Consider the following 27,663-nt stretch of genomic DNA (forward strand, 5'->3'; position numbering starts at 1 on the left):
TTCCGCGGATCCTGGGCTGTTAGAGGAAGTCCTGTGTGTCAGCGTCTGTGGCCCCCATGGCTACCAAACTGACTTCCGCCGGATCCACCCCGCACCCCTCGAGGTGCACCATAGCAACCAGATCTCTGCGTTGCGGAAGCCGGTCTGGAAGGTTACGGTGGTTGCCCACCGCCTACCAACGGAGGGGAAAATGTACAGCCAGCAGTTCGGCAGCCTCCCGCGGGAAATTAAGGGCCCAACCCCTAAAGTGTTGATGGTGGTAAGTGCAGGAACTGTGGTGAGACCCTGCAGGTTTCTCCATCTCCCGGCACTCCTGGCCTAGTCAAACCTAACCTGCCCCCTGCAGGGACTTTTCTTTAGTGGCGTGAATATCTGATGTGGCAGCTTGAATTTTGAAAGCAGGATAGTCACTATCTATTTCTGCCCTCACCCACTTATCCTCCACTATCCTCTTTACCTCCTGACTTATAGTTAAAATAATTCGATCTGTATTTGGAGAATAACCACTTGGGATCTTGTTTTTTTGTTTTTTTTCTTCAAGACACCCGAAGGAGGTCTGTCCCCTTGCAATGAGTAATGTGTATCATGGAAAAAAGGGAAACAGGGTGGGAAGCAGATCTGGGATTTGTACTGGCTGTGATTCAGCAGTATGATTATGGGTGATCCTTCATGTACCCCTAGGAAAATTGTCTATGGAAGAGGAATTGGATTGTGTGGGAGTGTGTGTGGCTATAGAACCTTACCTGTGCCAACTCAAGCAGTAACCAGAAATGGACCAAAGTATCTCTGCAGACCTGGAAATACGCCAGGTGGTTGCCTCCAAGGCTGGGAGTATGCCAGAGGAAGACATTGCAGAATTTGATGAGTCTTGCTGAGAAGCCCAGACACTAATGGTTCAGGCACCTGTATTCATTTGTTCCTACCAACTAGTTTATATAGATCAGAAAGCACCACCATGTGTCATTAGGCAATTATGATTTTTGCCTGAGCCCCTCCTGTAACATCTCCAGCACAGCACTGTAGAAGATATAGTGACTTTGGGAGGAGGTTTAATCTTCATTAGAAGCCTGATCCGTGCATTCAAGAAGCTTATAATCTAGTTGCAGAAACAACTTGCTCATACATATAAACCACTAAATGTTAACACAGTGGATAATAATATACATTCTCTGTATTAGCAATTTGTGAAAGAAATATCAGTGATAATCAAGGACAATTGTATTTTGCTCCACAGAAAATTTCAGTCAACCTATGGACCTGCTCCCTTTTCTTTAGGTCCAAGGACTATAGAATCTGGAGGTGAAAAGCAGTAAACTGGAAGGTTCTATGGAGTAGGGCTCAATGATAATCCTAGTCAGATTTCTTGAGGGACAGCATCTAATCTATTTTGAGTCAGCACTCAGGGCCTGGGCCATCTGTAATCTGGTGCTATTACAATTTATATTGAAAACTAATAAGGAACAGGAAAAGAATATACCACTACTGGGTTTCTATTCTCGCGACTAAAAGGCTCAGGGGTCACTCCAGTTAAACTGGGCTAACTGGGCTGCACGAAATAACTACACAAGAGACACAATACCTTTTTCTTTGGGGTCGCTGTGACGGCTCCTCTGACCTTAAGGGTCTGCAGGAAGACACAGCTAGAGCACGAGCTGACCCCTTTTATTGAGGAGAAGTTATTTAAATGAGGCAAGGGGTCAGGTTTCAGGGGGCTGAGTCTATCTTCATGATGTTCACTGTCAGCAGGTTGACTGACACCTGGGTAGGCCACACCCAAGAGCACAGTAAGAGAAGGGGACACACACAAGGCACTTCCATGGAAGATTCTATCCTAAACAGGGCAAGGGGTTATATTACAAAGGAATAGATGAGCAAAGCTTCACCCATGGGGCTGTAACAAGACACACCCATGCAGGAGACACCGACCCTCAGAACCGAGAAGGGTGGGGAAAGCTCTGCCACATTTCTGTGACTGAGCGCCTCAGCACCCAGCCGGGGAGTGTGACTCAGTCACGAGTAAGGTTGGTCTCCCACGTACCACCAAATCAAAGAAGCAGGTCTACTGAATACTTTGTGCTTACAGAAGAATTTGGAGGAAAAAAGAGATCAGAGTGGTTGCATCTACTCTTTCTCAGGCCTGTGAGTGTGCTAAGAAATGACAGAGTTGTATTAAGGAAATAATTAAAGTCATCAAGAGATGAGACCTGAACACTAGACAATTCCCCATAAGAAAGCAATAAAAAAATAGAATGTGGTTATCTACTGGAAGGGCATTTATTTTGCTCTTCTGACTGATTAGAAAAGTAAGACTCAAAGAGATTAAGCAATTTGCTTAACACAATTAATGGGTAGAGGCCAGAACTAAACCTAGGATGAAGGCATTGTTCTTTAAGGTAGTAAACTGTAAACTGTATTCCTCAAAATTATAACTGGAGATGTTACAGTAACAAGCCCTCAGTAACTTTGAAAATACAAGCCCATTAGTAGATCTTGTTATCTTGCCTTTAGTGTGGTCCAATGCTTTGGTGTATGATATGATAGCCACAAGCCACCTATGGCTTTAGACCACTTGAAATGTAGAGTCACATGCTGAAATAATATTTGGATATATTGGTCTAATAAAATAATTATCAAAATTAACTTCCCCTGCTTCTTTTTACTTTTAAAAATAAAGCTACTACAAAGGTTTCATATTTGGTTTGCATTATATTTCTATTGAACAATATGGATTTTGAGCAATGCCAAAGACTGCCTAGATTGGCATCACCTTGGTAGAGAACTATAGGTTTTACTTTGTTTATCCAGGGAGTGGGTTCTTTCAAGACTGGAGTCCTGCACAGGATACCCTGAGCCTTATAAGGCTTCCTGGCCCCGAAGCTGCTAATCATGTTGTTTCTTACCACCCCTCACCCTCATTCCTCTCTTTAGACAAAATGTACCCCTCAGGCTTGTTCCTGTCCTGGCCATTGAAGATAATTGTTTCTAGATAATAATGCATGGTTCCTGTTCTCATCCTTTGTGTCTACCAGGAGCCCAAGTTCCTGCTGTGTATTTTGCCCAAGGTGCCATGGCCCTGCTCCTGCTCAGCTTTATTGTCACAGAATCTGCATTGTGAAATACCAAAATATTAGAGAATAATACTTTCTCTATAGTTGGATGTAAGGCTCCAAGTAACTCTGATATGGATTACTAGTTACTTTTCATGATCTAACCCTCAATGACATCTGCTTCCTCCTCACCTCAGTCCTACTTTATCTTGTTTAGTTACATCTAAGTGCCTATATATTTTTTCAAGCCCTGAATCTCTATTTTTATTTTTTTCAATGTTCATTTTTTAGTTTTAGTGGGCACAGTATTTTATTTTTATGTGGTGCTGAGGATCAAACCCAGTGCCTCATGCCTGCTAGGTGAGCACTCTTCCACTGAGCCACAACCCCAACCCCCAAAGCCCTGAATCTTTTTCATCAAACTATCTTCATATGTTGGTATTCTTTTTTTTTTAAGAGAGAGAGAGAGAGAGAGAGAGAATTTTTTAATATTTATTTTTTAGTTTTTGGTGGACACAACATCTTTATTTTTTTATGTGGTGCTGAGGATCGAACCCAGCACCCCGCACATGCCAGGTGAGCGCGCTACCGCTTGAGCCACATCCCCAGCCCTGTTGGTATTCTTTCCCCTGGAAATATTCTTAGAAAACACCAAGTATTCTGGTAACCCTTCCACTGATGTCCTAAATATAATTTATCAAATTGACTTTCTGCCTCATGAGTTAAAGTTTTGTTACTGAGAATCAACACCCCAGAGTCTCACAACTCACCTAAGGATGACTAGATAAAATTGTTACTGAAAAAACAAAGCATAAGACAATCGATTTCATGGTGGGTCCAGGAGGCACAGAAATTGCATCGAGTCGACACAGAAATGTTGATTGATTGATTGATCAATTCATTCATTTGTATTGAGAAACTAACTATGGTAGAGATTATTATGCTCTTTTACAAAAATCAAAGCTACCCCAGAATATCAGTAGCACAGCCGTTGCATTCTAACCTCTGGAAATCATAGAAATAGAAATAAAGTTCTACCGCCAGCTTTTTTGAATTTTTCTTTTCCTTCCTCTCCCTTCTCACTTCATTTCTTCCTTAGGGTTTTTCATTGACACAAATATAATGTCTATATATCTATTATATATTATATGCAGTATGTAATATACTATGTTATATTTGCTACATTATATATAATGGTATATACTATATATTATATAATATGGAGATCTATACAATACATATAGTTCTTATATACTATATATTTTCCTGTATACTGTTACATATAGCATCTGTTGTATATATACAATATATTACATAAGTCTATAATATATACTATATATTGTATTGCTATATAATATAGCATATGTAGTAATATATACTAATATATATGATGTAGAGCTATATACTAAGTGTGTGTGTATATATATATATATATATACACACACATTTATATATATACACACACTATACTCACACACACACATCCTACACTTATTTTTTTTTTAATATTTATTTTTTAGTTCTCTGCAGACACAACATCTTTGTTTGTATGTGGTGCTGAGGATCGAACCCGGGCCGCACGCATGCCAGGCAAGCACGCTACCACTTGAGCCACATCCCCAGCCCACATCCTACACTTATATAATAGCTCCTTCTCAAAGTATTTTGATGGTAGTTACTATGGTATTTACCCCTGAGAAAGGATGTGGAGCAGTGGGTGGCAAGATCAAGGTCAGGAATTAAAAGACCTCTAATTCTTGTTCTGTTCAGGTCTACCCTAACTATTCATACCTTGGGCACATCACTTAAGCAACTGAGTTTGAATAAATAATCTATAGAGTCCTGTACAAATCTTAACTTTATATTTTCATTTACTTTTACTCAAATAACACTTTAGACATACAGTGATCCTTAACCTTTGATGATTCGACTTACAATTCTTTGATTTTATAATGGTACAAAAGCAACATGCACTCAGTAGAAACTGTACTTTCAATTTTGAATTGGGGTCTTTTCTCAGGCTAGCAATATATAGTATGATACTCTCGAGATGCTGAGCAGAGCATTGAGCCACAGGTCCCAGTCAGTCACAATGTCATGAGGGTGAATAAAGATACTCTGTGGTGTACTGTGTTGCTAAGCTGTGAAGTTTAGTAGGTTAGGTGGATTACAAGCACTTTTTAAAAATATTTTATTTATATATGGGCACAATATTTTTATTTATTTATTTATTTTTATGTGATGCTGAGGATTGAACCCAGTGCCTCACATGTGTGAGGCAAGTACTCTGCCACTGAGCCACAACCCCAGCCCATAAGCATTTTTAATGACAAAATTTATTATGATGTAACCCCCACCATAAGTCAAGGAACATCTGTATTTGAAACTAATTTGATGACATCTTAAGTATAAACTCAGAGAATCAAACAATCTATTCCTTATGTGTTTATGGTATTTTCAGTTGTAACAGGATGTATTAGTTTTTTAATACCCAATTGTATTTAGTATAACTATTGGTGGAAGTCATAGTTAATTGAAAATATGCTGTTTATTTTTTATTTATTGTAAGTGATAGTGTTTTTTTTTTTGTTGTTGTTCTTTGTTTGTTTGTTTTCAGAGAGCCAAACCTCCCAAAGTCCAATGGTCTGAACAGCAACATCTGGAAAGATTCCAACGCAGCCACCAGAAGTACCATGCTACTTTGGCCTCCATTAAGGCTAGAGAGCGGGATCGTCTCAAAATTGAGTGGGACCGTCGCAATGACCACAAGTTTTTGCACAACCTTGTGCAAGCAAGAGTCAAGGACGCTATGCAAGGGTATATCATCAACATTGAAGAAAGACGAAACAGGTAAGGTTTATACACCTGGCAGGCGAGACTATGAAACATTCTCCAAACCACAATTTAATATTAGTCAGTCAAATTATCAAGTATAGTAAAGGTCATGGCTGAGTTATTTATATTTAAATTAATACCTATTGCTTGTTAATATTCTTACTTGTGATAACCTACATTTAGATGGAAACAAAATTATATTGTAAAATTTATGATTAGATATGTCATTCTGAAATTGAATATAACAAAAATCAGTAAAATGGTACACATTAAATGAGAGTTTTAATTTGTGTGTGTATATATGTGTTTGTTTCAGGCTACGTGAATTTTTGGCATCAGAAGAAAATGAGTATTTTGCTGAAATGCAACAGAAAAAAGAAACCATTGAGGAGAAAAAAGATAGAATGAGAGAGAAAAGCAAATTATTAAAAGAGGAGAAAGAAAAAGAGAGACAAAATTTTGTGGCGGAAAAGTTAGACCAGCAATTCAGGTAATGGAATTGGAAAAACACATAGAATCTGAATTGGGCATATTAGAAAAGATTTAAGAATGCTAATTTACAGTTACTATAGCATCAGGAGGATGTAACACAGTATTCCTACTTTTAAATCTTAGCCCTGAAAAATACAAGTACTGAATTTGACTGAAAACTCTGCTCTAGTGTTCTGTGCTTGCTTCCCAGTTAGAATGGTAATACCTAGTGAGATTTTGTTATTGAATATTAGCTGTTAACCTTAGCCTTACTGTTGGCAGGAGGTTCTTTTAAAGCCCTGTCCCAGGGAATCTTTGGTAAAGTCTGGCTCTCCTCCTTAGTGCTGTAGTTTCCACCTGTACCAAGTGTATGCCAGGTTCCCTGCTCTTTCCTGTCTGTTTTCTTGCCTGATATCCTGATCCGTGGAGTCTGATCATCCGGATTTCCAATCCATTTCCTGACACAGACCCATGGTAACCTTCTGTTTTCAGATCCTTGCATTTTACTGTACTCAATCTGATTCTGTGGTTTGACTTCACAGATCCCTTTTCAACTTGGGCTTTCATTTTAGGATACTCTGATTCTATAACCTGATTTCCGTTCAGTGCCATGCACTTAATAGTGGGAAGGTTTATAGGTTTATAGTGCCCATCCTCTAAGATGACCTATAGTACCACATCATCAAGAGTTTGGCAGATGTTTTTAACTTCAGAAACTAAGAGATTTCTTACATCTAAAGAAAAATATTCTGAAAATTCTCAGTGTCCTATATTTTTTCTTAGAGCTACAGTTCTTAGAGCAAGGGCATATTTATAATTTATAAATTATATTATAGTTCCTCAGTTATATTTTCAGTGCTTCTTGTACTTCTAAAGAGGGTGAACATTAAGAATTGCCATTCGGGGCTGGGGATATGGCTCAAGCAGTAGCGTGCTCGCTTGGCATGCGCAAGGTGCTGGGTTCGATCCTCAACACCACATAAAAAATGAAATAAAGATGTTGTGTCCACCGAAAGCTAAAAAATAAATATTAAAAAATTCTCTCTCTTTCTCTTTAAAAAAAAAAAAAGAATTGCTATTGTATTTCTCAGGTTGGTTTGTTCATTTTGCCCTGTTTTTTCATTCATGTCTTTCAGTGCAGTGATGATCACATGATGTGACTTATGGAATGTTCCAAATCATCCACTTTATTTCTTTTTAATTTTAGAATAACTGGTTAAGATTTTTATAGTTCAAATATTATCTGAAAGTATTTAAAATATAGCCATTGGAAGTTATGAATTCATTCAGTATGTATGTTTGAGACCTGTATTAGTCAGATTTTCATTGCTATGACCAAAATACCCAATAAAAACAATTTGGAGGAGGAAAAGTTTATTTTGATCACGGTTTCAGATTCAGTTCATGGTCAGCCATTTATTGTTGTGGGTGCCAGGTCAGGCAGAACATCATGACACAAGAGTGTGGTGGAAGAAAACTATTCAGTTCATGACAGTCAGAAAGCAGAGCGAGCGAGCAAGGTGCCAGGGAAACCCCCAGTGACCATTTATCTCCAGTTACATCCTACTACTTGCCTACAGCTATACCCTACTACTTGCCTACAGTTACCACCTGGTTAATCCATTTGGGTGGATCAATCCACTGATTAGGTTACAACTCTCATAGTGTAATCATTTTGCCTCAAAGCATTCTTGCATTGTCTCACACATAAGCTTTCAGGGGATGGTTTATATCTAAACCATAACAAGCCCCTGCTTTGTGCCAAGCTCTGTAGTAGAATAATCAATTGATTGACTTAAGGAAAATTAATTTCACTTAGGTCATCAGGTCACTGAGTGTGAGTGGGAAAAGAGTGCATATATATTAAGCTGGAATCAAAAATGGGTGGTCCAAGAATAACATAAATCCTAAGCTCAAATCTGGTAGAATACTGAGAGAATACTAAAGTTCATTTTTGACAGCACTCAAAATGTAAGTAGGTCAGAAACCCAAAGGTCAGCAGATATGAGAAAGCAGCAAATTCTAGCATATAGAGGGAGCAAGACATGCTTCAAAGAAAAACATCTGAAATCTCCTCTCTTTGTTGTTAATAACAACCCCATAAAGTTGCTATTAACAATATAGGCTATCCTAATCCACAGAAGTAAGCTATTGTGGTGAATAGTGTGCACAGTGGCAGATACATAGGGGAAGAGTAAATTCAGACTGCTGTAACTGGAAAGGATGGAAGTTCCAGAGCTTGGGAAGCTGCTGAAGGAGGGCCCTGAAGAAGACCAGAGTAGTGATACATAGGGCCAGAGGGACTTGTCACTCACCTATTCTGCCATTAGGAAACCAAGTTCCACAGATAGGAGTTTTCCTAGGTCTCAAGCTTGTAAGTAACCAGAACAGGATTCAACTTAGATTTGCAGCATCTGCAAAGAATATCCTCATACCTTGTCTTCAGTGCGGCTTGGACAGCCTCTCTACTTGCTGTGAGGGGGAAGATGCTATGGAGGCAGACGGGATACTTGCAAAATGTCTCTCAAAGGCTCATTCATATACTTCCTATTCCCTAGTGAATGCTTCTTGGCATATTAAGAAAAATGAATTGTTCATAAGTGATTTGTGCTCTTAAAATATCTATGAATTCAGTGACATTTTACAAATTTCATTTTGTGTAACAATTTTGCTAGTTGGAGGAATCGTTAGAATTTTTAAAGAAACAAATCCATCTTATAATAATTTCATCAATCTAAAAAACCAGTTGTTTTCAGAGTTTTGATGCAACATGGTCAACTCTTCAATGTAGAGCAGTAAACGAGTAAGGCTGCTGTATTAGGTCTCATTACTGATAATATAATTAAGGCTTTAATACATACATAAAGAAAAATGAAAAATTTCTTCTTTTCCTTCTATTTGCTTCTGTATGGTATATTTACAAGATGCAAATATGTATACACCGCGCACGCACGCACACACACACACACACACACACACACACACACAGAATGACCTCCAGTCTAGTAGAAACTGCAAACACCAAAAAACATCTGAAATCTCCTCTCTTTGCTGAAGTTTGGCTCAGCGGTAGAGCACTCGTCTAGCATGTGCAAGGCCCTGGGTTCAGTCCTCAGCATCACATAAAACTAAAATAAAGGTATTGTGTCCAACTACAAATAAAATAAAATAAAATACACTGCATACACACACTCACAAGACTGGAAGAAAATATACTGTATTTTGTATGAATTGTATGAATACACTACAATTTATTTATCTGTTCTCCAGGTGATAGACATTTTGGGTTATTTCTAGTTGGGGACTTTTAGGAATAAAGCTACAGTGAATATTCTTGTCTTTTGGTAGACACATTATTTATTTATGCATTTATTTCTTAGTATAATCAGTGACATTCTTAAAATATTTGATACCTGGAGTGAATTATTTTCAGTGATTCTAGTCTTCTATACAACAAAATTATTTTCAGTAATAATGAGAAGAAAGGATAGCCAATGATTTCTTTTTTAACTTTTAAATGTTTATTCACAAAAAAATGTACGTGTTCCATGTACCTTTCACTCAATTTCCTCCACTGTTTATATCTTTTGTACTCATAGTACAATATGAGAAGAAAAGCGTCAGTAGTACAATGTGTATGTGCACTTCTGTGAGCACTACCACATTCATGATCCACAACTTGAATCCACAGCACCACAAAGATCTGGTGCTACCCTTTTACAAGTCACACTCTCCCCTCTCACCCACATCATTCCCAAGCCCTGTCACCCACTAATCACGTCTCCGTTTCTGTAGTTTCATAATTTTCAGAATGTTTTATAATTGAAATCACATAATATGTGATCTTTTAGTTTCAGTGTAAGCCTTTGAGGTCTATCCAAGTTGTTGTATGTGTCACTAGTTTGTCTTTTTTTTTTTTTTTAATTGTTGAGTGGTATTCCATTGTATTGAATCATCTTAGTTTGTTTAAACCACTCACTTATTGAAGGACATTTTGGTTGTTTCTAGTTTGGGGCTCTTTAACAAGTGAATGTAATAGGAACATTGGTGGCAGGTTTTTGTGTAAATGTTAAGTTTTCATTTCTTTTTTCTTTTTTTTTTATTGTTGGTCGTTCAAAACATTAAAGTTTTCATTTCTTTAAGGATAATTGCCATATATTATTTCTGGGTCATATGTGTATATTTAATTTTTTTAAGAAACTGCCAGACTTCCAGAGTGGTTTTACCATTTTTTTATTCTCACCAGAAATGTATAAAAGAGGCGGTTTTTCCACATTGTTAGGTTTTGTTATTGTCACTATTTTTTATTTTCACTGTTCTACTAGTGTGTAGTGATATCTCATTATGAGCTTACTTGTAGCTCAATGATAAAGCACCCCTGGGTTAAAACCTCAGTACTGGGAAAAAAAAGTTCGAAGCCCCTGCTGATCTAAGACACATTTATTTGATGTGGGTACCTTCCTGTGCTTATTAATTCAGCCTTTTTTTTTTTTGGCAGCAGATGGTCTCAACTGTCTTAGCAATGTTTGTACACTCTGATTATATATTAAGGAAGGAAATTATCTTAAGGAAACCATCAGAGATAAGCAGAAAGAGGCACATATTAAAATGTTGACTGGAATATAATAATAGAAGACAAAAGTAACCAGTATATTTATCAAATAGGGATATTTTAAAGTAAACCATGGTATATTTACAGTCTATGCCTTTATTACATACTTTCTTAAACTACAATAAAGATTTGAAGTAATCAATTATATTTTGAGAATTTTGAGAATATTTGATGAGGAATTGTTTCCAATAAAATGTTCAGTTAAAAAAGTCAAGATGCAAATACACACACACACAGAATGACCTCCAGTCTAGTAAAAACTGCATGCACACACTCACAAGACTGGAAGAAAATATACTGGGATTAAGTTTTGTGTTTTAATGAATGAATTAATTAGTTTTTCGTACTGGAGATTGAACTGAGGGTCACTGAGCTATATTCCCAGTCTTTTTTAAAATTATTTTTTATTTTGGGACAGAGTTTTGCTAAGTTGCTGAGGCTGGTCTTGAACTTTTGATCTCTTGCCTCACCTTCCCAAATTGCTGGGATTACAGGCATGTGTCACCATGCCTGGCAATGTTTATATTTTTGGTGTCTTCATACTTTTTTGTATTTTACAGCATTCTGTTTTTGTTTTGTTGTGTTTCATTGGGCACCAGGGAGTGAACCCACAACCTCACGCATGGCTCCCACTGAATCTCATCTATAGGACTTTTTATTTTATCAGAGTCTTTTATTAATCAGAGTCTTGCTGTGTTGCCTAGGTTGGCCTCAAACTTGTCATCTTCCTGCTTCAGCCTCCCAAGTGGGTGGGATTACAAGTGTGTACTACCCAGCATTTTCCAGCTTTTTTTTTTTTTTAAATAATGAATACCTATTAGTTTTATAATTAGAAAATTAAAAAAAGAAAAAAATGCTGCAACTCATACTTCTTGTTATGATTAGGACTTAGATTTTCATTCACTAAATAACATTTTTTATAGAGTCAGAGTCATAGGATTGGGAAGGAATTTAATAAATTTTCTTGCCTAATTCTGATAGAATTTAACTGATAAAATTTGAGACTAATGAATTCATTTTTAAGTATTAAGTGTCATTTTTGTTTTGTTTTTGCCTTTTGGTTTTTTTTTTAATACCCTAGTAATTTCAGCTCTTATTGTCCTGTTGGGTCTTCCACAGAATATGAGATAACTACTGATTTCCATTTATGTTACTAATATGATTATGTATCAGTTAAACCAATGATTATTCATTGAGCACTGAGTAAATAGTAAGGGACATATTGAAGAAGTACACTCCTGAGTCCCAGTCCTTAAAAATGATTCCAGTTCAGTTAGGGAAATGAGTCTGATTTTCATTAAATAATGAAAAAATACACAACAATATTTGATTTGGGTGGTATTGCCACCTTTATAATGACTTTTTAGACCTGATCCTTTCTTAGCAACTATGATATCTTCAAAATTTCTTTATTGAACTTATTATCCAACTTTCAGCCTCCTGGTGCTACATTTGATTTAGAAACCAAGAGTGAAAGGACACTCACAGAGTCCACGCAAAATCCAAAGACCACACACTGGAATCTCACGCAAGAGATTTATTGGTAGTAACACAAGGCAAACTGACAAGGCTGTCCCTCCCAGGAGAGCAGCAGCGTGTCGGCACTCACAGAGTAACTTTATAGCTCACAAGAGGAATTTCATAAGTTGCTTCATGAGCTGAGGTGGGGCTGATCGTTTAGCAAACACATGTTCTTCGGGAAGTTAAGCAGCACTGCCTCAGAATCCAAACTTTGGAGCCTCTAGGTAAAATGGCTCCTGACCTAAAATGGTGAATCTGATGCCAATTTGATCTGATGCCAATAAGGAGGATCTTATATTTTATCAGCACTGACTTCAATCAGAGGTTCTTAAACTGGGCTGTATGCCAGAACCTCCTAGGGTGCTCTAAAAACATAGATGCTGATAGGAAAGGTAGCAGAATACAACAATTACTAATAGGGTATTATGTAAAATTGTGGATGTGTAACCGACGTGATTCTGCAGTCTGCATTTGGGGTAAAATTGGGAGTTCATAACCCACTTCAATCTAATGTATGAAATATGATATGTCAAGAGCTTTGTAATGCTGTGAACAACCAAAAAAAAAAAAAAAACATAGATGCCTGGGTCCCACCCCTGTATGTCTAATTTTACTCATCCAGCATGAGAAAAGGAAAGATTAGGATTTTGAAAATATACCTAAGTAATTCTAATGTACAGACAGGATTGAGAATCACAGTCTTTAAATTTAAAAATGGGCTCTTAATCTGTTTTGTGTTGCTATTACAGAGTACTGGAGGCTGGGACACTTATAAAGTAAAGAGGTTTGTTTGTCTCACAATTTCAGTGGCTGGAAGGTCCAAACAACATGATGCCAACATCCTGGCAAGAGCCTCCAGGCTGTGCTACAATATGGTAGAGAAGTGAAAAGAGAACAGGCTATGTACAGAAGGGACACATACGCAAGCAAGGAAGTAAGAGTCTGGGAAGAGGCCGGCATCAATCTTTTATAGTACCCAGAAGACAGCACTAACCCATTCTTGAGGATGGTGGCCCCGTGGCCTAATTACCTCCAAAGGCCCCTTCTCTTAAAGGTTCTACCACCTCCCAACACCACCACACTGGAGACTACACTTCCAATACAGGAGCCTTTTGGAATACAGCATATCCAAACCGTAGCAGGCTTGATGAAGAAATTTTGAAAAAAAAATTTTGAATTACTATAACTGAAAGAAAGGATAAGATGTGACACTAAGTGAAGATCATCACCTCCTCCTCCTTCTCCTCCTCTCTTTTTTTTCCTCTTCTCCTTCCTCCTCCTTTTTTCCTCTTCCTCCTTCTCCTTCTCTTTTACTGAGGATTGAACCTAGGCACTTTACCACTGAGGAACATTCCCAGTCCCTTTAAACGTTTTAATTTAAGACAGGGCCTCACTAAGTTGCTTAGGGTCTCACCAAATCACTGAGGCCGGCTTTGAACTTGGGATCCTCCTGTCTCAGTCCCCCTAGTCAATGGGCATCACAGGTGTGTGCCACCACACCTGGTTGAGCATTTCTTCTTGAATAGTACATCAGCCTTGGTGTGAAAAGGCACTGGGGCCCCAACAATGGGGCTGTTTTCTCTTCTTGGGCCAAACCCCTTCAGTGGGTATGGGCCCTGCCAGGACGGCAAAAGCAGTGAAGCTTTACGATGGCATGCTGACCCCGCCTTTACCGCTTTCCTTGGAAGTGCATGCAGGGTCTCTTCCATCCAGTCATTAATCCATTTACAATATTGCAGGAACCACTGCTCCTGTGTTTCCTCTAAAAGAATAATTATGGTTACCATTTATTGAGCCTCTGTTATCTGGCAGGTATTTACATCCATTATCCATCATCCTCATTAGAACTTTTGAAAGGCAGTTAGATGAGGAAACAGGCTCAAATAAGTTGAGTTTTTGATCCAGCGTCATATAGGTGAAAGGAAAGCGATGAACTGAGAGATGACGAGAAAGAAATGAAAGATGGAGACCAGGTAGAGATACACATGAGAGCTTATTTATCAGAGCTGACGAATAAAGGCCATGTCTCCATAGAGGGAGAGAGGCAAAACAGGGTTGGGGTTCGGGTCTTTTATGGGACAGATTCAGGGATTAGATTCAAGGTGGGGGGGTCCTAATGCTGATAGTTAAGGAGGGAGTGATGATAAGCCCTTGGGCCAGAAAGAATGCAGGGGTGAAGGATTGGTATGAGGGAGTGGTGAGCTTTTCTCAGAAAGGCCCTTGGCTGGGAAAGCGAAATTTTTCTTAAAATGGCAGCTGTCATTTAAGATGGCGATCCAGATGCTAAGCAAGGAACTTACAACAGCAAACTGTAAAACTAGGTTTATGAGCCTTCTTTGTCTGACTTGGGCACCTGTGTTGGAGCAGTGGCTTCCTGGCTGGCCTCCCTACTGACCCTCATGTATTTCCTCAGTGCACATGGTCTACATCCAGGTCTTTCACCTCTCTCTTTTATGACTGTGAAGATATGTGGTTGAATAGCAGTGCCTCAAAAAAGGCTGGGTTTTGACTTTTTTTTTTCTTCTTTTTAAATTCCCCTTTCAGGGAAGGCTGTGAAGAGCTTCGTACTAAATTGTTCAATATCCACGAGAAGAAGGTGTGTGAGGAGCGGAAAGCACAGGTAGCATTTAATGAGGAGCAGAAGAGGCAAAAATTAGTGGAAGAGCAGATGTTTTCCAGGCTCTGGGAGGAAGACCGATTAGCCAAGGAGAAGCGAGAAGCCCAGGAGGAGAGGAGACGGAAAGAACTGGTGGAGAACACACGCTTGGGGCTGAACGCACAGATCACCAGCATCCTGGCCCAGAAGCAGGCCGAACAGCTGCTGAAGGAGGAGGAGGCGCGCCTCCTGGTGAGCCTTCCTGAAGGTCGGCAACAGGCTGCAGTTCTGGCTCTGCAGCTCCCACAGTCTGCAGGCTGGTCTGTTCCTGAACTGTTTCCTTGAGGGAGGCCTGGCTGGTTGGTTCCCAGGGCACATTTCCATTCTTGGACTCTGACTGCTGATTAATAATGTATCCAAGTCTAGATATGCAGATGTGCTCAGAAGCTGAAGGCTGAAAGGCCAATATATCAAAATGTTGAGATTAGTGGTGGGTGATGGGTACTGGAATTAAAGTGACTTCTCTTTACTTTTCTGCATTTGCAAGCTTCACAACTAACTACTTGTTACTTTATAGTAACGTATACACAGCAGTTTTCATAAAGCTTTATAGCTAAGTCATCCACAAAAAGGCAACTTTTATTCTTAAACCCCCCCTGAATTCAGTTGTGTTGGTGTATGTATGTACATGTGCATGCAGGCACAGGGGCTTATTCCCAGAAACCTCTTAGTCTCGTCTCTTAAAGCAAATGTATTAACTTCTTTGTTTTATTTGGCTCTACTGATTGAAGCATTAACTTTATTATTGCTCTACCTTAGGAAAGGGACAATGCACAGATTAAACTTGAGAAGGAACAAGATAAACTAAAGAAACAGAAGGCAAAGCAGGGAATGAGGACTGGTCTGCAGAAAGCCTTACAGGAGAAGATGGAGCATATTCAGCAGGAGTACAGAGAAGAACAGGACCTGAACATGAAACTCTCACAAAAGGCCCTTCAAGACTTACAGGAAGAAGCAGATAAAAAGAAACAGAAAAGAGTAAGATATTTATTTAGTGCCCACTAAGTGCTGGACAGGATTTCCTGTTGCATTCTCAGTCTTGTGGAAAATGACCATAAGTATGATGGTGCTGCTCTGAGTGTGGTCCATGGACCACCAGTGGCAGCTGTAAGGGCAGGGTCAGCATGTCATAGAAAAGCTTAGAAACAGAAAGTCACAGCATCTACAGCATCAGAATCTTGGCAGGGACAAGGTGAATCCTGATGGCTGCCAAAGTTTGAAAGCTGGAATTTGAGGAGGACATCTCTGAGAAAGTGGCCTTTGAGTTGAACTTTAAAGGATATGTAAAGTCTTAGTGTCAGACAAAGAGATTAGGGAAAGGCATTCTGTGTTTATTTTGCTGCTTGTACCTTTGGAATTTGTACTGAACTTTTAAGGGGTTTGTGCTTTTCCTACAGCTGCTTTGTTTTGAGGGATTTTGCTTTGCTTTGTGTTTTGGGTAGTTCTGGGGAATGGATCCAGGACCTTGAGTGTGCTGAAGCATGTTCTGCATGTTTCAGAGCTCCACCCTTAGCCCCTGTTTTTGTTTTGTTTTGTAGCAGTAGTGGGGATTGAACCCAGGGCCTCAAGCAAACTAGGCAAGTATTCTACTACTGTGCTACTTTGCTGGCCCTTTTAAAATTTTTACTTTGAGACAGTCTCACTAAGTTGCACAGGCTGGCCTCCAACTTGTAATCCTCCTGCATCAGCCTTCTAAGTAGCTGGGATTACAGATATGAACCGTTGTATTCAGTTTAACCCTTTTTTGTTTGTTTGTTTTGTTTTGTTTTGGGTGGTGGGGATTGAACTCAGGGGCACTTTACCACAGAAATATATTCCCAGTTCTTTCCTTAGTTTTTATTTTGAGACAGGATCTCACTACTTTGTTTAGGGCTTTTCTAAATTGCTGAGGCTGGCCTTGAATTTATAATCTTCCTGCTTCAGCTTCCCAAGTTGCTAAGATTACAGACATGTGCCACCATGCCACCAGCTCCTAGTTTTTAATTGAAGTTTTTATTTTTAGGTCATTATAGATTCACATGCAACTTTTTAAAATATTTGTTTTTAGGTATAGATGGACACAATATCTTTATTTTATTTGTTTATTTTTATGTGGTGCTGGGGATTGAATCTAGTGCCTCACACATGCTAGGCAAGCTATCTACCACTGAGCCACAACCCAGGCCCCTCATATGCAATTTTAAGAAATTGCATGAGAGAGAGAAAGAGAGCCAAGGCAGGAGGATTTCTAGCTCAAGGCTAGCCTAGGCAATTTAGCAAGACCTTATCTTGGGCTGGGGTTATGGCTCAGCGGTAGAGCGCTCGCCTAGCACTATGCGAGGCCCTGGGTTCAATCCTCAGCACCACATAAAAATAAATTAATTAATTAAATAAAGGCATCGTGTCCAACCACAACTAAAAAATAAAATATTAAAAGAAAAAGACCCTATCTTAAAATAAAATTTTAAAAATGGGCTGGGGCTGCAGCTTAATGGTAGAGTACTTGCCTAGACCCTAGGTTTGACCCCAAGTACTGCAAAAGAAAAAGAAAGAAAGGAGAAAGGAAAAGGAAACAAACAAGAATACAGAGAGATTCATTTGTACTATCTGCTCAGTTTCTCTCAAAGGTAATATCTTACAAAAATATACAATGTCAAGGATAGGATAGCATTTTCCTAATGGCTAATTATATTGAGCTACTTTTTATTTGCTTATTTGCCATCTGTATATTCTCTTCAATGAAATGTCTCTTCATGCCTTTTGCCCATTTTCTAATTGACTTGCTTTTTTGAATTTTTTTTCAGTTGAATTATTTTATTTTTAACAGCTTTATTGAGATATAATTCACATATTATATATAGTTCACCCATTAGAAATGTATAGTTAAGTGGTTTTTAGCATATTTATAGGTAGCTACAACCATTGCCACATACCTATATTTTAAAACATTTTCATTATCCAACTTTCCCCTCTTCCTTACCCTCAAGCCCTAGTCCTAAGCAACTACTGATCCACTTTCTGGCTCCATATTTCCCTGGCCTGGACTGTCACATGAATGGAATCATATATGACCTTTTGACTGACTTTTTTACCAAGCATGATGTCTTCAAGATTTATCCATATTATATAGCATTTATCACTATATCCCTTTATATGGCTGAAAAAGATTCTTCTGTATAGATACACCACATTGTGTTTATCCACGTGTCAGTCAATGGACATTTTTGACTATTGTGAATAATGCTACCGTGAAGTCCGTGTACTAATTTTTATGTGGATGGATGTTTTTATTTCTTTGGGGCATGTATCTAGGAGTAGTAGTATGGAGTTGTAAGTAAGTCCATGTTGAAGATTCTTGATAACTGCCAACTATCCCATTTTGCCTTCCTACCAGTAGTGTACTGAGGATTCTGATTTCTTTTTTATTTTTATTTTGGTCATCCTTAGTGTATCTGAAGTGATATCTCATTATGGCTTTGGCTTACCTTTTTCTAATGATGAATGACACTGAGCCTCTTTTCCTGTGCTTATTGGTCATTTGTGTATCTTCTTTGGAGACAACTATTTGAAGTCAGTGGAAGCCATTTGCCTTTTTTTAAAGCCATGTTTTCTTTTCATTATGAAGAATTTTTATATATTGTACATATAAGTCCCTTAAAAATAAATGATTTACAGATATTTTTCTCTTATTCTGTGAGTTGTTTTTTTACTTTCTTAGCATCCTTTTTAAAATTAATTAATTTATTTATTTTCTAGTAGAATGCATTTTGACATATAGTACAAAAATGGAGCACAATTTCTCATTCCTTTGGCTGTACATGGTTCAGAGTCACTCCAGTAATCATACATGTATATAGGGTAATAATGTCTCTTTCTAATGTCCTTCCCATCCCTACAACCCCACTTTACACAACCAAATTTCCTTCATTCTTTCCTATCTCCTCGCCTCACTATGGATCAGCATCTGCTTATCAGAGAAAACATTCGGCTTTTTTTTGGGGGGATTGGCTTATTTCACTCAGCTTGATATTGTCTAGTTCCATCCATTTACCTGCAAATGCCAAGATTTTATTTTTTAAGGCTGAGGAATATTCCATTGTATATGTATATTTTCTTTATCCATTTATCTGTTGAAAGGCATCTCGGTCGATTCCATAGTTTAGCTACTGTGATTTGAGTTGCTATAAACATTGACATGGCTGTGTCACTGTAGTATGCTGAATTGAAGTCCTTTGGGTATAAATCGAGGAGTGGGATCATCTTAGTGTCCTTTGAATCACAAAAGTTTTGAATTTGATGAAGTACAATTTATTTCTGATGTGTTTTGCTGCTTGTGATTTTGGTATGGGGTCTACAACCCTGTTACCTCTTAAGGGTCATGCAGATATGCTCCTTTGTTTTCTTCTTAGGGTTTTGTAGTATTAGCTTTTACATTTAGGCCTTTGATCTATTTTGAATTAAATGTCCTGCCCATTTCCCCGCGCAGGGACATGGGGGGTGTTGGTGGGTGGGAATGGAGTTCCTCTTGGTGGAATGAGCTGTCTGCGGAATAAAAGCTAAGAAACGTTAAGTGGTGAAGAAACCATAGGACCAGAAAGTAATTTTAAAAGTGGGTGTGGGACGGGCTAGCCGATCTTAGGGATGAAGCTGCCACAATAAAAAGAGCAAAATGGAGCCCGTGCTTGCTTTGTTTATATTGGGGAACATCAAAGGTTTTCCATGGAATGTTCTTTGCCAAATAAGGTAGGAGGTGGGCTGGCCAGTTCCCAGAGGTACAAGTGGGGTCTTCCTAGTAGAGCAGAGATAGAGGTCATGTGCCTTGGGCAACATAATGCACTCGGGGGAGCCAGGATAGTTCCCAAGGAAAAACCTAAATTTCCATGGCTCCATACCGAGTAAAAACTCTCAAGTAATTTACGGGTGGCTCCCTGCAAAATGTTGTATATTGTGTGAAATAAGGTTCCAACTTAATTATTCTTCATGGGCTATCCAGTTATCCTAGCCTAGCACCATTTGTTGAAGAGACTGTTTTTCCCCTGTTGAATTGCCTCAGCATCCTGGGTCAAAAATCAGTGACAGTAAAGGTTTATTTCTGGATGAACTCTCAGTTCTATTCTGTCATTCTATGTGTCTGTCCTTATGCCAGTCTCACATATCTATTATGTCTTGATTACTGTAGCTTTGTAGTAAGTTGGACATCAGGAAATATGAAGTTCCAATTTTGTTCTTTTTCTAATTGTTTGGGCTGTCCAGCTTGTCAACTTCTGCAAAGAAGCCAATGGAATTTTGATAAGGATTGGATTGAATCTTTAAATCAATTTGGGGAGTATTGGCATTTAAAAGGTATTATCTTCTGATCCATGAACTTGGGATGTATTTCACTTTATTTAACTAATTTTTTTCAATAATATTTCTTAGTTTTAAAAATATACATTTCATCTTTTCATTAAAAGCTTGATTGAAAACTTAAAAAGAACATACATTTCATAATTCTTTTGTTAAATTTATTCCTAAGCATAAAATTCTTATTGTAAATGAAATTCTTAATTTCATTTTCAGATTGTTTATTGCTACAGAATAGAAACACATTGGACTTTTATATATAGATCTTATATCTTATAGCATTGCTAAATTTATTAGTTTTAAACTATTTTAATGGATCACTTAGGTCATTCTTCTGTTTTGATGTTCAGATTACCTCTTCATAGGTTAGGAGTCCCTTTAAGTTGGCTGCCATGCTCTTGATATTACCCAGTAGTCCGTGATAGTTTTCCTGCTTTATGACACAATAAAATATCTAGGTTCATGTTGTTCAATTTCTGCCCAGTCCTAGAATCAGTCATTTCCCCCATTTTAGTGAGAAACTGTAAATTTAATAACAACTACAACCTAGTTATTAGATGAACTCATTGCTATTGGGTTATCACTGTTATCTGGCAGTAGCTAACTAAAAATGTCTTCATGAAAAGAAATAGTTTTCAACCTTAGCTGCACATTATGATCACCTGGGGAAGTTAAAAGCTATCCCTTAAACAGGAATTTCTAGGGTTGAAATTCATCCCTCAATACTTTATTATTTATTTATTTTGCCAGTGCTAATAATAGAACCTGGGCTTTGTGTATGGTAGGCAAGCACTGTACCATTGTGCTACAGCCCTAACCTCTCCTCAATATTCTTTTGTTTCTCCAGGTGATTCCAAACTGTAGCCAAAATTCATAATTGGTATTACAAAGTTTTGTCATTACGAGTCATCAAGACGGCATTATAAGTGACTTAATTTACCTGGTTAAGATTTCATCAACCTAATTGTAATAAATGAAAATAAAGCTATATCATTGAAAATGATTCAGCGAATTCTTTGAGAAATACTTTAAATACTTTAAGAAAGTATCTGAATTAATGTATTCAAAATGCACTACCAAGCATTTCAAACAAATGCAAAGAACAATACAATGAACCCCCTTGTGTCTATACCCAGCTTCAACAACCATCAACTCATGACTGTTCTTATTTCGTCTATACTCACCAGCATTCCTGAGTATTTTGAATTAAACCCAAGACACAGTAGTTCTTCTGTGAATGTTTCAGTATGTAGCTGAAAGGTTGGGATTATAGATTCAAAAGATTGCTTTTAAACTTATCATTAATATCTTTACCAGGTCTAAAATTCTAATAAATGAATTAATTTTTATGTTATGTAGGGAGATATGGCAAGAGAACAGAAGATATATTATAAATATTTGCTACAACGACGTGAGGAAGAAAAAGCTCAGGAGAAAGAATTGGACAGGATATTAGAAGAAGAGAAGGAAAAGAAGATGGCTGAGAAGGACAAGCAGCTGAGGCTTGAAAAGGAGGCGAGGAAACAACTCCTGAATGAGGTTATGTGTACAAGAAAACTCCAAGTTCAAGAAAAGTGTAAGGAACTAAATTACAATTTTTTTATATTGTACCCTTACTTCAGTTTAAGTAACAACCAAAATATTTAAGTCGATGTGTGTGAAACACCATGAGCCGAGCACATTGCAGTAGGTTCCTGCTTTTGTTAATCTTACCTACTTCAATACATGAGACATAAACACGAAGAATTTCATATCCCAGCAGTTGATGAGTAGTCCCAGGAGAGTTGTCCTCAGGGTTAAAGAAGCAGCATGTTATTTGAATACCATGTGCCTTGATAATTGCAAAGGACAGAAGGGTGGGGAACACAGACACAGTTCCTCCTCTTCCCTTTTATTTGTCCCTCTTTTCTTTCTGAAGGTGTTTCCATACCTCCATAGCTTTGTTTAAGTAGTTTTTTTCTGCCTATGATGCTCTTGATCTTGAAAATTCCTAGAAACCCTTCAAGGCCAGCTCAAATGTCTCATTCCTTGAGAGACTTTCTTGTTTCAGAGAAATGAATCGTCTTCTTAGGACTTTCACTGTGGCTTGTTCACATCTCAGATGACCCACTGGCCAAGATGGTGTCTGTCTAGATACTATACGTTTGGGGAATCCTTCCCCTTCTTTATACCTGCATTCAGTTCACATCAATAACTGGGTTTCTCTTTCATAAAGGAAGATTAAGTTATTCTTTGAAGGTAAGCTTTGAAAGTTTTATTTGTATGTAGTTGATCTTGTCCCTGCACATAGTATCAACCCTGTGAGATGCTTAAATGGACTTATGGCTACCATTAATCTTATAGCCACTTGTATCTCTTATAGAACACTACACAACACCATTATATTCCCTGAGCTTTAAACAATGCTTGGACACAGGGTAATGTTTGTAGAGAGGGTAAACTGACACCTTCAGATTTCTGCTATTTGCCAGAGAAGCAATATAGGAACATATTTACCATTAGGGTACCATTATATTTCACACAAGAGATCTTTGCAAGAGAAAGTTCATCCCAGTTCCGCTGAATAATTCTCACTCCAACAATTATAATAAACGTTAACTCAATATTAGATGAAATTTTGAGAAAATGAAAAGAAAGGGTTGTGTATGTAGCTTAGGGAAGGGTACTTGCCTAGCATGCATGAGGCCCTGGGTTTGATCCCCACACTACCAAAAATAAAAGTAAAGAAAATGATAACAAAGCTTATAAACTGAAGATGTTTTTATATTTATCAGTCATAAATGGTGAAATTATTGAGAACACATGGAAAATTTAAATATTTGAGGCCATTTTTATGAAGAAGAAAACAAAATCTACCATAATTTCACTACCTAGGAATTCATCACTGTTCACAAATTTTGAGTATTTCCTTCTAGTATTTTTACTATATAGAGAGAGTTTTTTCTCAAAAATCTGGATCATGTGACTGATTGTATTTAGTCATTTGTAAACTCTCTTTGCTTCTTTTGTCTTTTTTTCCATTGTGATGCTTAAGTTTCTAAAAATGATTTATAAGGGTTTTATATACTTTTAAAAATATTTATTTTATAATAAGCTCTCTTATTAACATAAATGGCATAAAACTCTCCTTGTCCTCAAGAGGAGTAAAGTGAGGCACGTTTTAACATTGCTAATGTTAATTTAACATCTGGTATTAAAAAGGTTACTTATAAATTTTCATGAAAAATGGTTAAGAGGAAATCTGTGTAGATCATAGTACTTAAGAGCCTAGGCTTATTTACTCTGGAGAGAACTACTTCTTCCTTCTTGATCCAAGATCAAGCCCAGTGATTCTAAGTTCTAAAGACAGTATGACTTTGGTGCCAAGAAAAATAACAGCAGATTTTGTCTAAAAAAGTCATTTGCCTTTCTCAGTACAACGAAAAGCCAAAGAAGAGGAAGAAAATGCTATGGAACAGGAACGCATAAACGAAGGTCTTAAAGAACTTAACTGTGAAGAGAAGCAGAATTTTTCGAGGTATAGTTTTGTGTTTTTTATTATCATTTGTTTCCTAAATTTTTAACAGAGAGAGAAAATTTGCCATAATTCATACATTATTCATATTATCTTATGTTAGCGTTACCTTTTTCCTTCTAGAAGCTCAAAACTATTAACAAAATTTTATGTTAAAATAGGCACCAACTGTCTTGGTGAAATAAAATTCCATTGTCATTATTTATATTATTATAAATATAAGATCATTATTTATATTCTTATATTATATTATACACATTGGTTATAAAGCTATATTAACATCTTAAAATATAAAATACATTTGAAATAGATTTTTTAAAATAGGCAATGTGATGAGTGCCTATAATCCTAGCTATTTGGGAGGCTAAGGCAGGAGGATCCATAAATTAGAGGCCAGCTGGGGCAACTTAGAGAGATCCTGTCTCAAAACAAAAGTTAAAAAGGGCTGGAGATGTAACTAAGTGAGTTCCTCTGTGTTAAAAACATTTTTTTTTCATGGAAATAAAGCAGAATTGTAGTTACTTGGGGCAGAAGGGAGGTAGTAAAGAAGGGGAATTGTTTATTCAAATGGAAAAATTCTGGAGTTCTCTTTCATAACAATGTGACTATTCTTAACTTATGAACTGTACACTTAAAAATGGTTAGGATGGCAAATTTTGTTGCATTTTTTTAAGTTGTAGAATGGCACCATACTTTTATTTTATTTATTTATGTGGTGCTGAGGATCGAACCCAGTGCCCCACGTATGCAAGACAAGCACTCTACCACTGAGCCACAACTCCAGCCCTGTTGCAGTTTTTAATACAAGAAAAAACACATTCTGCATTTTTTAAAAGTGTCTTATATGTTCAAAATGAGATTTATATATGCAAGAAATTATCTTATTAATGCTAAACAGAATGGTAGAATGAGGCTAACTTATCCATCCAGTCCTCAGCAATGCCAGACCACTGCAGGCCTCCCCTGCATGGATCTGGAGCAAAACAGAAAACAAGCAGGCCAGTTTCCAAGAGGACAAGGGAAAAGCTCAAGTGGCATGCCATTTTCTCTCCCATTTTACTGATAGATAAGTTACTTTTTCCTTGGAGAAGAGTGAGGGATGGAATTGAGACTAAGGACTCCCTCCACTCAGCAGTAAATATTTTGAGAAGTGTAGAAGAATTCCTTCTCTAAAATCATATTTGTCATAAGATTATTTTTTAATTTTTTATTCTAATATGATAGAAGAATGCACTATATTACACATATTGAGCACAAATTTTTTATATCTGGTTGAATACCAAATTATATTTGTTTTCATGTATATACTTTGGATAATGATGTCCATCTCATTCCACCATCATTTCTAACTCCATGTTCTCTCCCATCCTCTCTCTTCCCTTTGACCTATCTTAGAGTTTGTCTATTCCTCCCATGCTCCCCCTCCCTACCAGACTATAAATCAGCTTCCCTATAGCAGAGGAAACATTCGGCATTTGATTTTTTGGGATTGGCTAACTTCATTTAGCATTATCTCCTCCAACTCCATCTATTTACCTGCAAATTTCATGATTCTATTCTCTTTTATTGCTAAGTAGTATTCTATATATATATATCACATTTTTTATTCCATTCATCTACTGAAGGACATCTAGGTTGGTTCCACAATTTAGCTATTGTGAATTGTGTTGCCATAAACATTGATGTGGCTGTGTCCCTGTAGTATGCTATTTTTAAGTCCTTGGGTATAGACCAAGGAGAGGGATAGCTGGGTCAAATGGTGGTTACATTCCCAGTTTTCCAAGAAATCTCCATACTGCTTTCCATATTGGCTGTACCAACTTGCAGTCCCATCAGCAGTGTATGAGTGTGCCTTTTCTCCCACATCCTTGTTGTTTGTATTCTGAATAAGCTGCCATTCTGACTGGAGTGAGATGAAATCTTAAAGTAGTTTTGATTTGCATTTCTTTAATTACTAGAGATGATGACCATTTTTTTCATATATGATTGATTGTATATCACCTTCTGAGAAGGGTCTGTTCAGGTCTTTGGTCCATTAATTGACTGGGTTATTTGTTTTTTTGGTGTTTAGCTTTTTGAGTTCTTTATATACCCTAGAGATTAGTGCTCTATTTGATGTGTGAGGGATAAAAAAATTCTCCCATTCTGTAGGCTCTCTCTTCACCTCACTGATCGTTTCTTTTTCTGAAAAGAAACTTTTAGTTTGAATCCATCCCATTTATTGATTCTTGATTTTAATTCTTATGTTACAGGAGTCTTATTAAGGAAGTTGGGGCCTAATCCAATATAATGGAGATTAGGGCCTACTTTTTCTTCCATTAGACATAGGGTTTCTGGTATAATTCCTAGGTCCTTGATCCACTTTGAGTTGAGTTTTGTGCATGGTGAGAGGGTTTTAATTTCATTTTGTTGCATATGGATTTCTACTTTTCCTACCACCATTTGTTGAAGATGCTATCTTTTCTCCAGTGTATGTTTTTGGTGCCTTTATCTTTGTAATTTGGTGGGTTAGTCTCTATGTCCTCTATTCTGTTCCATTGGTCTACCAGTCTCTTTTGGTGCCAATACCAGGCTGTTTTTTTATATTGCTCTGTAATATAGTTTAAGGTCTGGTATACTGATGCCACCTGCTTTACTCTTTTGCTAAGGATTGCTTTAACTCTTCTGGGTCTTTTATTTTTCCAGATGAATTTCATGACTGCTTTTTCTATTTCTATGAGGAATGCCATAGAATTGGGATTTTGATTGGAATTGCATTAAATCTGTATAGTGCTTTTTGTAGTATGATCATTTGACAATATTAATTCTGCCTATCCAAGAACAAGGTAGATCTTCCATCTTCTAAGGTCTTCTTTGATTTCTTTCTTTAGGGTTCTGTACTTTTCATTGTATAGGTCTTTCACCTTTTTTGTTGATTCCCAAGTTTTTTTTTTTTTGAGGCTATTGTAAATGGGGTAGTTTTCCATATTTCCCTTTCAGAAGATTTGTCACTGATATACAGAAATGGGTTTGATTGTCATAAGGTCATAAGGATTATGTGTAATAAACCCATTGTTTCTTATGTGATCCATTTCTTTCCCACTTACCCTGATTTTTTCCCATACATTTTATTGTGAAAAATTTCAGCTACAAAGGAAGCTTTCCTGATTTTTTATAAAAACATTTATTTTTTAGTTGTAGTTAGACACAATACCTTTATTTTATTTATGTATTCGTATGTGGTGCTGAGGGTCAAACCCAGGGCCTTGCATGTTCTAGGCTAGCACTCTACTGATGAGCCACAACCCAGTCCTAAAACTTTCCTGATTTTAATGGGAATCATGATTTGACTTCACAGATCAAATTTTATTAAAGTGCTCTAAATCCAAATGCTTATGACTTTTATAACTTTGTACTTTGGCATTTCTAATCCTTTAGACGCTATGCGGTAGCCCAGGAGTATAGGAAGCAACTTGAGATGCAAATAGCCTACCAGCAGCAAGCCCGTGAAGCAGAGAAGGAAGAACAACGGCGAGAGTTTGAAACAGGAATGGCAGAAAACAAGATTTTCCTGGACAAGATCCAGGAGCTCCTGACCAACCATCAAGTGTTGCCCCGAAACATTCATCCCTGGAGGAGGGCATGCCCTGATAAGCTTCCATCATAGCTTTTAAACATCAGTGCATCTTTTCTCAATATTTTAATG

The 27,663-nt window shown here is 37.5% G+C and overlaps 1 protein-coding gene across 1 annotated transcript; it reads left to right on the forward strand.

Annotated features, from left to right (window-relative positions):
• Positions 1–74: 74 nt before the first annotated feature.
• Positions 75–27,663, forward strand: Cfap53 (cilia and flagella associated protein 53). Its single transcript, XM_026393778.2, has 8 exons — positions 75–259; positions 5,665–5,897; positions 6,199–6,372; positions 15,031–15,334; positions 15,902–16,120; positions 21,824–22,040; positions 23,879–23,981; positions 27,396–27,663. The coding sequence occupies exons 1-8, from the start codon at positions 191–193 to the stop codon at positions 27,622–27,624; spliced, it is 1,548 nt and encodes a 515-aa protein (XP_026249563.2). The 5' UTR covers positions 75–190; the 3' UTR covers positions 27,625–27,663.

This window comes from Urocitellus parryii, chromosome 13, assembly GCF_045843805.1.
Source record: "Urocitellus parryii isolate mUroPar1 chromosome 13, mUroPar1.hap1, whole genome shotgun sequence".
In the NCBI taxonomy this organism is placed as follows: Eukaryota; Metazoa; Chordata; class Mammalia; order Rodentia; family Sciuridae; genus Urocitellus; species Urocitellus parryii.